The sequence below is a fragment of the Vidua macroura genome, chromosome 29 (genome assembly GCF_024509145.1).
Source record: "Vidua macroura isolate BioBank_ID:100142 chromosome 29, ASM2450914v1, whole genome shotgun sequence".
NCBI lineage: Eukaryota > Metazoa > Chordata > Aves > Passeriformes > Viduidae > Vidua > Vidua macroura.
Genome location: NC_071599.1, coordinates 1,312,532 through 1,329,355, shown reverse-complemented (window position 1 = coordinate 1,329,355; position 16,824 = coordinate 1,312,532). Strand labels below are relative to the sequence as shown.

The 16,824-nt window shown below is 56.8% G+C and overlaps 1 protein-coding gene across 11 annotated transcripts in view; it reads right to left on the bottom strand.

Moving 5' to 3' along the window:
- The window catches only part of LOC128820313 (rho guanine nucleotide exchange factor 11-like), a 54,441-nt gene that overhangs the window by 36,318 nt on the left and 1,299 nt on the right, over nt 1–16,824 (bottom strand). For all 11 annotated transcript variants that reach the window (XM_054000980.1, XM_054000990.1, XM_054000982.1 and 8 more), the window contains exons 2-9: nt 12,528–12,622; nt 8,697–8,795; nt 6,794–6,843; nt 6,633–6,690; nt 5,953–6,089; nt 3,748–3,819; nt 2,617–2,736; nt 591–740 (exon numbers count right to left, since the gene is read on the bottom strand). In XM_054000980.1, coding sequence (XP_053856955.1) covers nt 591–740; nt 2,617–2,736; nt 3,748–3,819; nt 5,953–6,089; nt 6,633–6,690; nt 6,794–6,843; nt 8,697–8,795; nt 12,528–12,622 — 781 coding nt within the window. The remainder of the gene's footprint in view (nt 1–590; nt 741–2,616; nt 2,737–3,747; nt 3,820–5,952; nt 6,090–6,632; nt 6,691–6,793; nt 6,844–8,696; nt 8,796–12,527; nt 12,623–16,824) is intronic.

Genomic DNA, 16,824 nt, shown 5'->3' with positions numbered 1-16,824 from the left:
GGATTTTTCCCAGATTTTTCCCGGATTTTCCTTAACTCTTCCCTGCCCTTTTCCTGGATTTTCCCAAACTTTTCTCTGCCTTTTTCCCGGATTTTTCCCTGATTTTTCCCGGATTTTTCTGAACTCTTCCCTGCCCTTTTCCCGGATTTTTCCCTGATTTTTTCCCGGATTTTTCCTGGATTCTCCTGAACTCTTCCCGCCCTTTCCCGGATTTTTCTGAACTCTTCCCCGCCCTTTTCCCGGATTTTTCCCGGATTTTTCTGAACTCTTCCCTGCCCTTTTCCTGGATTTTTCCCTGATTTTTTCCCGGATTTTTCCCGGATTCTCCTGAACTCTTCCCGCCCTTTTCTCGGATTTTTCTGAACTCTTCCCCGCCCTTTTCCTGGATTTTTCCCTGGATTCTCCTGAACTTTTCCCCGCCCTTTTCCCGGATTTTTCCCTGATTTTTTCCCGGATTCTCCTGAACTCTTCCCGCCCTTTTCTCGGATTTTTCTGAACTCTTCCCCGCCCTTTTCCCGGATTTTTCCCAGATTTTTTTCCCGGATTCTTTCCCAGATTTTCCCGGATTCTTCCCGGACTTTCCCCCTCACCTCTGCGGGGGCCGGGACGCGCTCGGGGCCGGATTCCGGATCCGCATCCCGGGGATCCCGGGGGCAGCGCCCCGGGAGCTGCGGGGATCCCGAGCCCGGCCCCGCCCGGCTCCGGAGGAATTCCCCTTCCACGGGCCGGGCCCCCAGAGCCTGGGAATGGGACAGCGGGAATGGGCAATTCCAGCAGCTCCCAGAGCGGGAATTCCCGGGAAACGCGGATTTGGGATCGTGGGAAAGGCAGCAATGGGACAAAGGGATCCCAGAAATGCAGGAAGGAGGAAATTCCCAAAATTCCCTCCACCCCCAATTCCCACCGAGCCCCCTCCAGCCCCAGTTTCATTTTTTGGGAAAAGCGGAATTCCCGGAGCTGGGAAAGCACCGGGGAGGGCTCGGGGTGATCCTGGGATTATTCCCGGAGTGATTCCCGGGATTATTCCCGGATTCATTCCCAGAACTCCCGGATTAATTCCCGTATCCACTCCCACATCCATTCCTGGAATTCCCGTATCCATTCCCATATCCACTCCCACATCCATTCCTGGAATTCCCGTATCCATTCCCATATCCACTCCCACATCCATTCCCGAATTCCCACCCCGTTCCCAGAATTTCCGTATCCATTCCCAGATCCATTCCCAGATCCATTCCCATATTCATTCCCAGAATTCCTGTATCCATTCCCGTATCCATTCCCAGAATTCCCGTATCCACTCCCATATCCAATCCCACATCCATTCCTGGAATTCCCACCCCGTTCCCGGAATTTCTGTATCCATTCCCAGATCCATTCCTGGCCCATTCCCGTATCCATTCCTGGAATTCCTGGCCCATTCCCAGGTCCATTCCCGTACCCATTCCCGTAATTCCCATATGCATTCCCAGAATTCATCCATTCCCGGCCCATTCCCATATCCATTCCCGTAATTCCCGTATCCATTCCTGGAAGTCCCGTATCCATTCCCAGCCCATTCCCGTATCCATTCCCGGCCCATTCCTGTATCCATTCCCAGCCCATTCCCAGATCCATTCCCGTATCCACTCCTGGAATTCCCAGCCCATTCCCGTATCCATTCCCTGCCCGTTCCTGTATCCATTCCCAGATCCATTCCCGTATCCACTCCCAGAATTCCCGTATCCATTCCTGTATCCATTCCCAGATCCATTCCCGTATCCACTCCCAGAATTCCCGTATCCATTCCCGTATCCATTCCCAGATCCATTCCCAGATCCATTCCCATATCCACTCCCGTATCCACTCCTGGAATTCCCAGCCCATTCTGGTATCCATTCCCGGCCCGTTCCTGTATCCATTCCCAGATCCATTCCCGGAATTCCCTTATCCATTCCCGGATCCATTCCTGTATCCACTCCCGTAATTCCCATATCCATTCCTGTATCCATTCCCAGATCCATTCCCGTATCCACTCCCAGAATTCCCGGCCTATTCCTGTATCCACTCCTGGCCCGTTCCCGTATCCACTCCCGGAATTCCCGTATCCACTCCCGGTCCGTTCCTGTATCCACTCCCGGAATTCCCAGCCCATTCCCGTATCCATTCCCAGATCCATTCCCATATCCACTCCTGGAATTCCTGTATCCATTCCCGTATGCACTCACACAATTCCCATATCTGTTCCCGTATCCATTCCCAGCCCGTTCCCGTCTCCACTCCCAGAACTCCCAGCCCGTTCCCGTATCCATTCCCAGCCCATTCCCGTATCCATTCCCAGCCCATTCCTGTCTCCATTCCCGGCCCGTTCCCGTCTCCATTCCCGTATCCGTTCCCGTATCCATTCCCAGCCCATTCCCGTCTCCACTCCCAGAACTCCCAGCCCATTCCCGTATCCATTCCCAGCCCGCTGCCGTCTCCACTCCCCTATATCCATTCCCAGCCCACTCCCGTCTCCATTCCCAGCCCACTCCCGTATCCATTCCCAGCCCATTCCCGTATCCATTCCCAGCCCGTTCCCGTCTCCGTTCCCGTCTCCGTTCCCGCCTCCGCTGCCGTCTCCGGTGCCGTCCGTACCGCGGCTCCGCGCGCCTCCTGCTGCACCTTGAGCTGCAGCTGGCCCAGGCGCCGCCGCGCCGCCTCCAGCTGCTCCTCCACGGCCGCGCCCGGCTGCCGCTGCAGCAGCGCCTGGCAGCGCTGCGGGGAACACCGGGAACGCCGGGAAACACGGGAAACGCCGGGAAAGGAGACACCGAACCGTCACCGGGAACGCCGGGAACGCCGGAGAGACCGAACCGTCACCGGGAAACGCCGGGAAACACCGGAGACACCGAACCGTCACCGGGAACGCCGGGAACGCCGGAGACACCGAACCGTCACCGGGAACGCCGGGAAACACGGGAAACACCGGGAAAGGAGAGACCGAACCGTCACCGGGAACGCCGGGAAATGCCGGGAAAGGAGAGACCGAACCGTCACCGGAAACACCGGGAAATGCCAGGAAACACCGGGAAAGGAGACACCGAACCAACACCGGGAAACGCCGGGAAACGCCGGAGACACCGAACCGTCACCGGGAAACACCGGGAATGCCGGGAAACACCGGGAAACACCGGGAAAGGAGACACCGAACCGTTGCCGGGAAATGCCACGAAATGCCGGGAAACACCGGGAAAGGAGAGCCCGAACCATCACCGGGACATCCCAGAAAAACACCGTGAACATGGGAAATGGGACAGAACAATCACCAGGAAATCCCCCCAAAAAAACGACCCCCGAAAATCCCCCAAAATATAATAAAAAAACCAAAAAAAACCAGAAAATAAAATAAAAAAAAAAACAACAAAAAAAACAAACCAGAAAATCCCCCCCAAAAAACAAAACAAAAAAAAAAACAACCAGAAAATCCCAGAAAATCCCAAAATAAACCAGTGGTCTGGGGTTTTCCGGGGTTTTTCCTGGAAATGCTGGGAAAGAGCATTCCCCATGGATCCCATCCCAACAGATCCCAGAAATCCCCCAAAAAATTCCCAGAAAATTAAAAAAAAAAAAAAAAAAAACCAACTCAGAAAATCCTGGGAAAAAAGAAATCCCAGGAAAATCCCAAAAAATCCCCCAAACATGAAAAAAATCCCAGGAAAATCCCAACGAAGGCCGAAATTGCCCCGAACAGGAGCGGGAAGAGCGGGAAGCCGCGGGCGGCGGTACCTGGAGCTCGGCCTCCTCCTGGCGCAGCATGTTCCGCAGGATCTGCGCCGCGTGCTTCCGCACCTCGGGGTCCTGCGCCGGGACAAAACCGGGATAACGGCAACGGCAACGGGAATGGGGAGAGAAAAACGGGATAACGGCAACAACGGGAACGGCAATGGGAAAAACGGGAACGGGGGGAGAAAACCGGGATAATGGGAAAGGGGGGACAAAACCGGGATAACGGCAACGGCAGCAACGGGAACGGCAATGGGAAAAACGGGAATGGGGGGAGAAAACCGGGATAACGGCAACGGGAATGGGGGGACAAAACCGGGATAACGGCAACGGGAATGGGGGGAGAAAACCGGGATAACGGCAACGGCAACGGCGGGAGAAAACCGGGATAACGGGAACGGGAATGGGGGGAGAAAACCGGGATAACGGCAACGGAAACGGGAACGGGGGGAGAAAAACGGAATAACGGCAATGGGAATGGGGGGAGAAAACTGGGATAACGGGAACGGGAATGGGGAGAGAAAACCGGGATAACGGGAACGGCAACGGCAACAGTGGGAACTGCAATGGGAAAAACGGGAATGGGGGGAGAAAACCAGGATAACGGGAATGGAAACGGGAACAGCAACGGGAACGGGGGGAGAAAACCGGGATAACGGGAACGGGAATGGGGGGAGAAAACCGGGATAACGGGAACGGAAACGGGAATGGGGGGAGAAAAACGGGATAACGGCAACAGCAACAGGAAAAACAACGGGAACGGCAATGGGAATGTGGGGAGAAAACCGGGATAATGGGAACGGAAACGGGAACGGCAACGGGAACGGGAAAAACGGGAACGGGGGGAGAAAACCGGGATAACGGGAATGGCAACAGGAACGGCAACGGGAACAACAACGGGAACAGCAACGGGAATGGGGGGAGAAAAACGGGATAACGGGAACGGCAACGGGAACAGCAACAACAAGAACAGCAACGGGAATGGGGGGGATAACAATGGGAATGGTGGGAATAACAACAGGGATGGTGAGAATGAAACAGGAACAACAACAGGAATGGTGGGAATAATGGGATTAATGGGAATAATGGGAATGGGGAATGGGATAATGGGGATAATGGGAATGGGGAAATGGGAATGGGATAATGGGAATAACAGGAATGGGGATGGGAATGATGGGAATAACGGGAATAACAGGTATAACGGGAATATTGGGAATAACGGGAATATTGGGAATGGGATGGCAACGGGAATGGGGATGAGGGGGTTGGGACCCCGCAGGGAATTCCGGGGTCTCCTGGGGGAGCTTTGGGGTCACTTAAGGGAATTCTGGGACTCCTCTGGAATTCCGTGTTCCCCTCTGGAATTCCAGGCTCCCTCTGGAATTCCGTGACCCCTCTGGAATTCTATGACCTCTCTGGAATTCCAAGCTCCCTCTGGAATTCTGTGTTCCCCTCTGGAATTCCGTGTTCCCCTCTGGAATTCCGAGCTCCCTCTGGAATTCCGTATTCCCCTCTGGAATTCCGTGACCCCTCTGGAATTCTGTGTTCCCCTCTGGAATTTTGTGTTCCCTTCTGGAATTCCGTGTTCCCTCCAGAACTCTGTGACCCCTCTGGAATTCCGTGTTCCCCTTTGGAATTCCGTGACCCCTCTGGAATTTTGTGTTCCCCTCTGGAATTCTGCGACCTCTCTGGAATTCCGTATTCCCCTCTGGAATTCCATGACCCTTCTGGAATTCCCTGTTCCCCTCTGGAATTCCGTGTTCCCCTTTGGAATTCCATGACCCCTCTGGAATTCCAAGCTCCCTCTGGAATTCCAAGCTCCCTCTGGAATTCCGTGTTCCCCTCTGGAACTCCGTGACCCCTCTGGAATTCCAAGCTCCCTCTGGAATTCTGTGTTCCCCTCTGGAATTCCATGACCCCTCTAGAATTCCCTGTTCCCCTCTGGAATTCTGTGACCCCTCTGGAATTCCGTGTTCCCCTCTGGAATTCCGAGCTCCCTCTGGAATTCCAAGCTCCCTCTGGAATTCCGTGTTCCCCTTTGGAATTCCATGACCCCTCTGGAATTCTGTGACCCCTCTGGAATTCCAAGCTCCCTCTGGAATTCCAAGCTCCCTCTGGAGTTCCAAGCTCCCTCTGGAATTCCGTGTTCCCCTTTGGAACTCCGTGACCCCTCTGGAATTCCGTGCTCCCTCCGGACCTGCGGCTCACCTGGAGGGGCCTGGGCTCCGTGATGCGCTGGGGGGGCCCCTGGGGACCCCCCGAGGGCTCCGGCTCCTGCTGGGATCCCGGAATTCCCACGGAGCCGGGGGGGGATCCCAGCAGGGTCAGGGCCACGTAGGCACCGGCTGGAAACAAAACGGGACACGGGAACGTCAGCAGGAATTCCGGGAAAAGTCTGGGATAAAGGGGCTGCGGGCAGGGAAAAGTGACGCGGAAAAAAACTCCAGGCAAAAAAATCCAGGAGAAGGATTTCCTGGAAAAATTTGGGATAAGGGGTGATGAGAGGGATTCCAAAAAACAACTGGGAAAAAGGAGCGAGAAGGATTTCCAGAAAAATGGGGGGGAAAGGATTTCCAGGAAACAACCGGGAGAAGGGGGTGAGAAAGATTCCCAGGAAAATCTTGGGAAAAGAGCTGAGAAGGATTTCCAGGGAGAATTTCCAAGAAAAAATTTCCAGGAGAACTGGGAGTGGGAAGCACTTCCAGGGAGAATTTGGGACGAGGGATAAGGAGGACTTCTTGGAAAAATGTGGGAAAAAGGGCTGGAAACAGCTCCAGGCTCCCCCCAAATTCCCGAAGGAGGGGAAAAAAAACTTCTCCCCTTCCCCCAGCCCCGCTTTTCCCCGCGGAGCGGGGAGAGAATTCCCAGGAATTCCAGCCCAAACTCACACTTGATCAACTTCACCACCTCCAGGTGGGAGCTGTTGGCCACCATCGTCCCGTTCACCTGGAAGAGCCGGGAAAGGGCTGGGGAAGGGCCGGGAAAAGGGGGATTTCCCGCGGGGAACGCGGGGAGGGGAGCTGGGAATGCGGGAGTCGGGAACGCCCACCTTGAGGATGCGGTCGCCCTCCTGCACGCCCGCCCTCATGGCAGCCCCACCTGGGCACAGGGAGGAGTCAGGAGCAGATCCCAGATTTCCCCTGGAATATTCCACAGGGATCCCCCCCCCCGCCGCGCTCCCTCAGCCCTGCCGATCCCGGAGCAAAACCCCCAAACCCGGAACGCTTCCCGAGGAAAAACCCATTTCTCCCACGTTTTCCCCACACTTTTCCCGCATTTCCCCTCCGTTTTCCCACATTTTCTCTATTTTCCTGCCATTTTCCTCTCGTTTCCCCCAGTTTTCCCACATTTTCCCCACACTTGCCCATTTTCTGAATTTTCCTGCCGTTTTCCCCACAATTTCCCACATTTCCCCCATTTTCCCTCCACTTCCCCCTCATTTTCTGCCCATTTTTCCCTCATTCTCTCCATTTTCCCTCCATTTTCTCAATTTCCCGCCATTTTCTCCTTTGTTTTCCCGCCATTTTCTCCCCCATTTTCTCATTTTCCCCATTTTTCTCCTTTTTCCCCCATTTTCTTCCCCAGGCTGAGGCTGGGGATGGATGAGGGGACCCCCGGGCATTGTCTGGCCGTGTCCATCCCCATGTCCAGCCTGTCCATCCCCGTGTCCGGCCATGTCCATCCCCATGTCCATCCCCGTGTCCGGCCGTGTCCATCCCCATGTCCATCCCCGTGTCCGGCCGTGTCCATCCCCGTGTCCATCCCCGTGTCCATCCCCATGTCCATCCCTGTGTCCAGCCTGTCCATCCCCGTGTCCATCCCCATGTCCAGCCTGTCCATCCCCGTGTCCGGCCATGTCCATCCCCATGTCCATCCCCGTGTCCAGCCTGTCCATCCCCGTGTCCGGCCATGTCCATCCCCATGTCCATCCCTGTGTCCAGCCCCATGTCCATCCCCGTGTCCATCCCCGTGTCCATCCCCGTGTCCATCCCCATGTCCATCCCCGTGTCCATCCCTGTGTCCATCCCCGTGTCCATCCCCGTGTCCAGACTGTCCATCCCTGTGTCCATCCCTGTGTCCATCCCCGTGTCCATCCCTGTGTCCAGCCCCATGTCCATCCCCATGTTCATCCCTGTGTCCAGCTGTGTCCATCCCCGTGTCCATCCCCATGTCCGGCCGTGTCCATACCCGTGTCCATCCCTGTGTCCATCCCCGTGTCCATCCCCGTGTCCAGACTGTCCATCCCCATGTCCATCCCCGTGTCCATCCCCGTGTCCATCCCTGTGTCCATCCCTGTGTCCATCCCCGTGTCCATCCCTGTGTCCATCCCCGTGTCCAGCCATGTCCATCCCCGTGTCCATCCCTGTGTCCATCCCTGTGTCCATCCCCGTGTCCATCCCTGTGTCCATCCCCGTGTCCAGCCATGTCCATCCCCGTGTCCATCCCTGTGTCTAGCCCCATGTCCATCCCTGTGTCCAGCTGTGTCCATCCCCGTGTCCATCCCCATGTCCGGCCGTGTCCATACCCGTGTCCATCCCTGTGTCCATCCCCGTGTCCATCCCCGTGTCCATCCCCGTGTCCGGCCGTGTCCATCCCCGTGTCCATCCCCGTGTCCAGCCTGTCCATCCCCGTGTCCATCCCCGTGTCCATCCCCATGTCCATCCCCGTGTCCGGCCGTGTCCATCCCCGTGTCCAGCCTGTCCATCCCTGTGTCCGGCCGTGTCCATCCCCGTGTCCATCCCCGTGTCCAGCCTGTCCATCCCCGTGTCCATCCCCGTGTCCATCCCCATGTCCATCCCCGTGTCCATCCCCGTGTCCATCCCTGTGTCCAGCCTGTCCATCCCCGTGTCCATCCCTGTGTCCATCCCCATGTCCGGCCAAGTCCATCCCCGTGTCCAGCCTGTCCATCCCCGTGTCCATCCCCGTGTCCGGCCGCTCCGGCCGGTGCCCACCTGGCCGCACGGACTGCACGAGCACGACGCGGTCGCCGCTGACGGTGAAGCCGAAGCCATGCTGGTCCCGCTGGATGATCACACAGCGCTGCACCAGCCCTGCGGACACGCGGACACGCGGACACACGGACACACGGACAGGGACACGGGGACAGGGACACAGGGACACAGGGACACACAGACACACGGACACAGGGACAGAGGGACACAGGGACAGGGACACAGGGACACACGGACACAGGGACACGCGGACACAGGGACACGCGGACACGCGGACACACGGACACACGGACAGGGACACAGGGACACACGGACACAGGGACACGCGGACACAGGGACACACGGACACACGGACAGGGACACGGGGACACAGGGACACACGGACACAGGGACAGGGACACAGGGACACAGGGACACACGGACAGGGACACAGGGACACAGGGACACAGGGACAGGGACACAGGGACAGGGACACAGGGACACGCGGACACAGGGACACGGGGACACAGGGACACAGGGACACACGGACACACGGACAGGGACACAGGGACACATGGACAGGGACACAGGACACAGGGACAGGGACACAGGGACACACGGACACAGGGACACACGGACACAGGGACACAGGGACACAGGGACACACGGACACACGGACACATGGACACGGACACAGGGACACACGGACACACGGACACACGGACACAGGGACAGGGACACACGGACACAGGGACACACGGACACAGGGACACACGGACACAGGGACACATGGACACGGACACAGGGACACACGGACACGGGGACACACGGACACGGACACAGGGACACACGGACACACGGACATAGGGACACACGGACACAGGGACACAGGGACACACAGACACACGGACACAGGGACACAGGGACAGGGACACAGGGACACACGGACACAGGGACACAGGGACACACAGACACACGGACACAGGGACACAGGGACAGGGACACAGGGACACACGGACACAGGGACACAGGGACACACAGACACACGGACACAGGGACACAGGGACAGGGACACAGGGACACACGGACACACGGACACAGGGACAGGGACACAGGGACACACGGACACAGGGACACAGGGACACACGGACACAGGGACACACGGACACAGGGACACATGGACACGGACACAGGGACACACGGACACACGGACACAGGGACACACGGACACACGGACACAGGGACACATGGACACGGACACAGGGACACACGGACACACGGACATAGGGACACACGGACACAGGGACACACGGACACACGGACACAGGGACACATGGACACGGACACAGGGACACACGGACACACGGACATAGGGACACACGGACACAGGGACACAGGGACACACAGACACACGGACACAGGGACACAGGGACAGGGACACAGGGACAGGGACACAGGGACACACGGACATAGGGACACACGGACACAGGGACACAGGGACACACAGACACACGGACACAGGGACACAGGGACAGGGACACAGGGACAGGGACACACGGATACACGGACACAGGGACACGGACACAGGGACAGAGGGACACATGGACACAGGGACACAGGGACACATGGACACGGACACAGGGACACACGGACAGGGACACACGGACACACGGACACAGGGACACAGGGACACACGGACACAGGGACACACGGACACATGGACACAGGGACACAGGGACACAGGGACACACGGACACAGGGACACACGGACAGGGACACACGGACACACGGACACAGGGACACATGGACATGGACACACGGATACACGGACACAGGGACATGGACACAGGGACAGAGGGACACATGGACACAGGGACACACGGACACAGGGACACAGGGACAGAGGGACACACGGACACAGGGACACGGACACACGGACACAGGGACACGGACACACGGACACACGGACACAGGGACAGGGACACACGGACAGAGGGACACACGGACACAGGGACACGGACACACGGACACAGGGACACACGGACACAGGGACACACGGACACAGGGACACATGGACACGGACACAGGGACACACGGACACACGGACACACGGACACAGGGACAGGGACACACGGACACAGGGACACACGGACACAGGGACACACGGACACAGGGACACATGGACACGGACACAGGGACACACGGACACACGGACATAGGGACACACGGACACAGGGACACACGGACACACGGACACAGGGACACATGGACACGGACACAGGGACACACGGACACACGGACATAGGGACACACGGACACAGGGACACAGGGACACACAGACACACGGACACAGGGACACAGGGACAGGGACACAGGGACAGGGACACAGGGACACACGGACATAGGGACACACGGACACAGGGACACAGGGACAGGGACACACGGACAGGGACACACGGATACACGGACACAGGGACACGGACACAGGGACAGAGGGACACATGGACACAGGGACACAGGGACACATGGACACGGACACAGGGACACACGGACAGGGACACACGGACACACGGACACAGGGACACAGGGACACACGGACACAGGGACACACGGACACATGGACACAGGGACACAGGGACACAGGGACACACGGACACAGGGACACACGGACAGGGACACACGGACACACGGACACAGGGACACATGGACATGGACACACGGATACACGGACACAGGGACATGGACACAGGGACAGAGGGACACATGGACACAGGGACACACGGACACAGGGACACAGGGACAGAGGGACACACGGACACAGGGACACGGACACACGGACACAGGGACACGGACACACGGACACACGGACACAGGGACAGGGACACACGGACAGAGGGACACACGGACACAGGGACACGGACACACGGACACACGGACACAGGGACAGGGACACACGGACAGAGGGACACACGGACACAGGGACACGGACACACGGACACACGGACACAGGGACAGGGACACACGGACAGAGGGACACATGGACACAGGGACACACGGACAGGGAAGAGGGGACAGGAGCAAGAGGAGGGAATGAGGCTCTGGAGTCCGGCTTTGGCCCTGAGGAACCCCCGGTCCCGGCAAGGCCTTGTGGTCACTGTCCACCCCTGACCAGCCCTGACCAGCCCTGACCACCAGCCCCTGCGGCCACCCCGACCTCGTGGTCACTGTCCACCCCTGACCACCAGGTCCTGTGGCCACCCCGACCTCGTGGTCACTGTCCACCCCTGACCACCAGCCCCTGCGGCCACCCCGACCTCGTGGTCACTGTCCACTCCTGACCACCAGCCCCTGCGGCCACCCCGACCTCGTGGTCACTGTCCACTCCTGACCACCAGCCCCTGTGGCCACCCTGACCTCGTGGTCACTGTCCAGCCCTGACCAGCCCTGACCACCAGCTCCTGTGGCCACCATGACCTCGTGGTCATTGTCCACTCCTGTCCACCAGCTCCTGTGGCCACCATGACCTCGTGGTCACTGTCCAGCCCTGACCAGCCCTGACCACCAGCTCCTGTGGCCACCATGACCTCGTGGTCATTGTCCACTCCTGTCCACCAGCTCCTGTGGCCACCATGACCTCGTGGTCATTGTCCACTCCTGTCCACCAGCCCCTGTGGCCACCCCAGACTCCCCAGCCCCGCATTCCCCCTTGTGGGACCCCAAATCCCAAATCCCAACGTTCCAAGAGCGGGGGAAGGTCTGGACCCGCATCCTGGCCATGAGTGACCGCTGAGTGACCGCTGAGTGACCACTGAGTGACCGCTGAGTGCCGGAATTCCCGAGGGAAATTCCCACCTGTGGATTCCGAGGTGTCCGAGGGCTGCCGGTGGTGGCCGGGGGACCTTCGCTCCGAGGGGGAATCGCCCAGGGCCGAGGAGAGGCCGCTCAACCTGGGATGGCAACGGAAATTCGGGAATTGGGGAATCGGGGAGCGGCCGGACACGGCCCCTGGTCACTCCCAGAGAGCCGGGGATGACCCCTGGTCACTCCAGGACAGGCAGAGATGACCCCTGGTCACTCCCAGAGAGCCGGGGATGACCCCTGGTCACTCCAGGACAGGCAGAGATGACCCCTGGTCACTCCCAGAGAGCCGGGGATGACCCCTGGTCACTCCAGGACAGGCAGAGATGACCCCTGGTCACTCTGAGAGATGACCCCTGGTCACTCCCAGAGATGACCCCTGGTCACTCCAGGACAGGCGGAGATGACCCCTGGTCACTCCCAGAGATGACCCCTGGTCATCCCAAGGGATCTCCAGGAATCCCTTGGACTCCTCCAGGGATGGGGATCCAACCCTCCCTGACCCCTCCCACTGCTTCCCAACCCTTTTTCCATGGAAAAATCATCCCAAATTTCCAGCCCTGGCACAGCTCGAGGCCATTCCCTCCTGTCCTGCCCCATTCCCTGGGATCAGATCCCAAATTCCCCCTGGCAGATCCCAAACTCACCCTAGGACCAGATCCCAAATCCTCCCTGGCAGATCCCAAATCCCCCCCAGCAGATCCCAAATTCCCCCTGGGATGAATCCCAAATTCCCCCTGGGATCAGATCCCAAATTCCCCCAGGGATCAGATCCCAAATTCCCCCTGGCAGATCCCAAATTCCCCCTGGGATCAGATCCCAAATTCCCCCAGGCACATCCCAAATCCTCCCCAGCAGATCCCAAATTCCCCCTGGCAGATCCCAAATTCCCCCTGGATCCCCCTTTTCTCCGGGATCAGCTCCCCCTAAGGAAGAAATCCCCGGAAAAGCCCCTCAGGATTTTCCAGCCCCTTTTCCATGAGAAGCCCCAGACCTGGGCACTGCCCTGGACGTTCCCGGCCAATCCGGAGGAAAATCGGGATTAACCCTCGGGATTATCCAGGGCCCAGCCCAGGTCAGCCCTTGTTATCCACCCAAAAATCCCCTTTTTTTCCCCCCCAAAACCCCCAAATTCCGGGATCCGCGGCATTCCCGAGGTGTTTTCCCTCAAAAACCGCAATTCCAGGAATGCCCAAATCCCAGCCAGGGGGATCCAAAGGGATCCAGAGGCTTTTCCTGCCCCTCTGGAAGCAGCCGGGGCTTAACGAGGCTATAAAAAAGTCGTTTAATTCGGCTTAATTAAAGCTCCTTAATTGCCTCGGGGGCGGCCGAGCCAGGGCAATTCCCACAATTCCCACAATTCCCATTCCAGCGGCGCCTCCGGAGGGACCCCAGCCCTGCTCTCCCTTCCCAAGTCCCACAGATTCAAAATTCCCAAAAAAACAGAGCTTGGAATGGGAAAAAATTCCCTTTTCCCAACCTTTCTGCCCATTGGGTTCCCTTCCCACGACAGGTTTGGAATTCCCAGCTGGAAAATCTGGGATAAACCAGGGTTTAAAGCAGGAAAAACAGGGGAAAATCCCATTTTCCAACCTTTCTGACCACTCAGTTCCCTCCACGCCGTGGTTTTCCAAGGAAAACCAGAATTCCAGGGGCAGCTGGAGGGTTCTTCCCATAAAATTCCCAAGTGTTTTTATTGGGAATGCTGCAGGATAAAGCTGCAATTCCCAGTTTTTCCCTCAATCCCAAACCCTGCTGGTCATTCCTGGTATGTTTTTTTTTTTTTTTGGGAATCTCCCACTGGAAATTTGGGATCTCCGCGGAGCCCCCACCAAATTCCACGGAACCAGCCCCAAATTCCCAAATCCCTTTCCCGCAGGGAACGTGGGAACTTGGGGCTTCCATTCCCAAATGAACAAAAACTCGGGATCTCAGGGGAAGTTTTTTTTCTTTCCCACATTCCGGCGGCGGCCGCCGAGTTCTGGGAGGAATTCCGGGAGTTTGGATCCCGCCGGAATTTCTCCTCGGATTTGCAACATTTTGGTTCCCTCCCTGCCGGGGGCTGCGGCTCCGCTGCTCTCCCTGGAAAAACACCAGGAGAAACCACGGAGAGACCCGAGAAAAACGGGATTTTTCCCCATTTTTCCTGCTTTAAACCCAGGTTTATCCCAGATTTTGGTGGATTTTCCAGCTGAGAACTCCAATTCCAGTGTGGGAAGAGATGGGAAGGAGGCCCGGGGTCAGAAAAGTTGGGAAATGGGAATTTTTTCCCAGTTTTTTCCTGCTTGAAATGTGGTTTATCCCAGATTCCCACGGGATTTTCCAGCTGGGAATTCCAATTCCAGTGTGGGAAGGAAGCCAGTGGGCAAAAATTATGGGAAATGGGAACTTTCCCCATTTTTCCTGCTTTCAACCCTGGTTTATCCCAGATTTTGGTCGATTTTCCAGCTGGGAATTCCAATTCCAGTGTGGGAAGAGATGGGAAGCAGGCCAGGGGTCAGAAATGTTGGGAAATGGGTTTTTTTTTCCCATTTTTCCTGCTTTCAACACTGGTTTATCCCGGGTTTCCGTGGGATTTTCCAGCTGGGAATTCCAATTCCAGTGTGGGAAGGAACACAGTGGGCAGAAATGTTGGGAAATGGGAATTTTTTCCCCATTTTTCCCTGCTTGAAATGTGGTTTATCCCAGATTTTGGTGGATTTTCCAGCTGGGAATTCCAATTCCAGTGTGGGAAGAGATGGGAAGCAGGCCAGGGGTCAGAAATGTTGGGAATTGGGGGTTTTTTTTCCCCATTTTTCCTGCTTTAAACCCCAATTTATCCTAGATTTTGGTGGATTTATCAGCTGGGAATTCCAATTCCAGTGTGGGAAGAGATGGGAAGGAGGCCCAGGGTCAGAAAAGTTGGGAAATGGGAATTTTTTCCCAGTTTTTTCCTGCTTGAAATGTGGTTTATCCCAGATTTTGATGGATTTTCCAGCTGGGAATTCCAATTCCAGTGTGGGAAGGAACACAGTGGTCAGAAATGTTGGGAAATGGGAATTTTTTCCATTTTTCCTGCTTTCAACCCAGGTTTATCCCAGATTTTGGTGGATTTTCCAGCTGGGAATCCCCAACCCTTTTTTGGGAGGGGGATCCCAACGGGACGGCACCGCCTGGAGCGATCCCAAATGTTGGAAAACACGGGGGGTGGTGGGGGGGGGGTTTTCCCGTTTTTTTTGTAGTTGGCTGTTGTTTTTTCGGGAATTCTCCGCGGGAATTCTGCAGGAAGCTGCTCCAGGAGTCCCTGGTAATGATTAACGGGAGCCGCTCCTGGGGAAGTGGCAGAGCTGGTTCGGCCGGGAATTCCGGCTCCTGGAATTCCCTGTCCCGGGGGGGATCCTTTTCCCATTCCCTGGGATGGGGAATCCACGGAATTCTGCGGCTGGGAGGGATCCTAAAATCCCTGCGAGGACAGAGGGAAACTTTTCCCTGTCCCAGGGGGATCCGGGATGGACCCGGGCACTTCCAGGGACGGGGAATCCATGGAATAACCCGAGCAGGATCCAGGATTGATCCCTGGAATCCCAAATGAACCAGCCCAGGGAATCCTGGAATTCCTTGGGATGGAAAAGATCCTCAAATGCCAAAAAATCCCACCCTAATTCCAATCCCAGGGACATTCCCAGCATCCCAGGGATGGGGAATCCAGGGAATAACCTGGGATAGGATCCAGGATTGATCCCTGGAATCCCAAATGAACCAGGACAGGGAATCCTGGAATTCCTTGGGATGGAAAAGACCCTCAAATGCCAAAAAATCCCACCCTAATTCCAATCCCAGGGAATCCTGGAATTCCTTGGGATGGAAAAGATCCTCAAATACCAAAAATTCCCACCCTAATTCCAATCCCAGGGAATCCTGGAATTCCTTGGGATGGAAAAAACAGGGAAAAAAACCCCAAAATCTGGTGGGAAAATGATCCCCGAAATTCCCGGGATCCGCTTCTCCCCCAGGGCCCCAAATTCCTTATTTTCCACCCAAATCCACGTGGGAAATGCCGTGGCTGGAGCAGTGATCCCAATCCAAGGATCCTCAGCCAAATTCCTGAATTTATCCCAAAAAAACCTCCGGAGTTTTCCAAGGGTTTATCCCACCAAAAAAAAAAAAAATCCCCAGATTTGGTTTAAAATGGAGCCAAACAAACAGGGAAAAGCCAATTCCCAGTGGAGGATACTGGAAATATCCCAAAAATCAGGAAGGTTTGGGATATTCCCCCCCCCACACACTTCTCAAATCCGGGAGTTTTATCCCA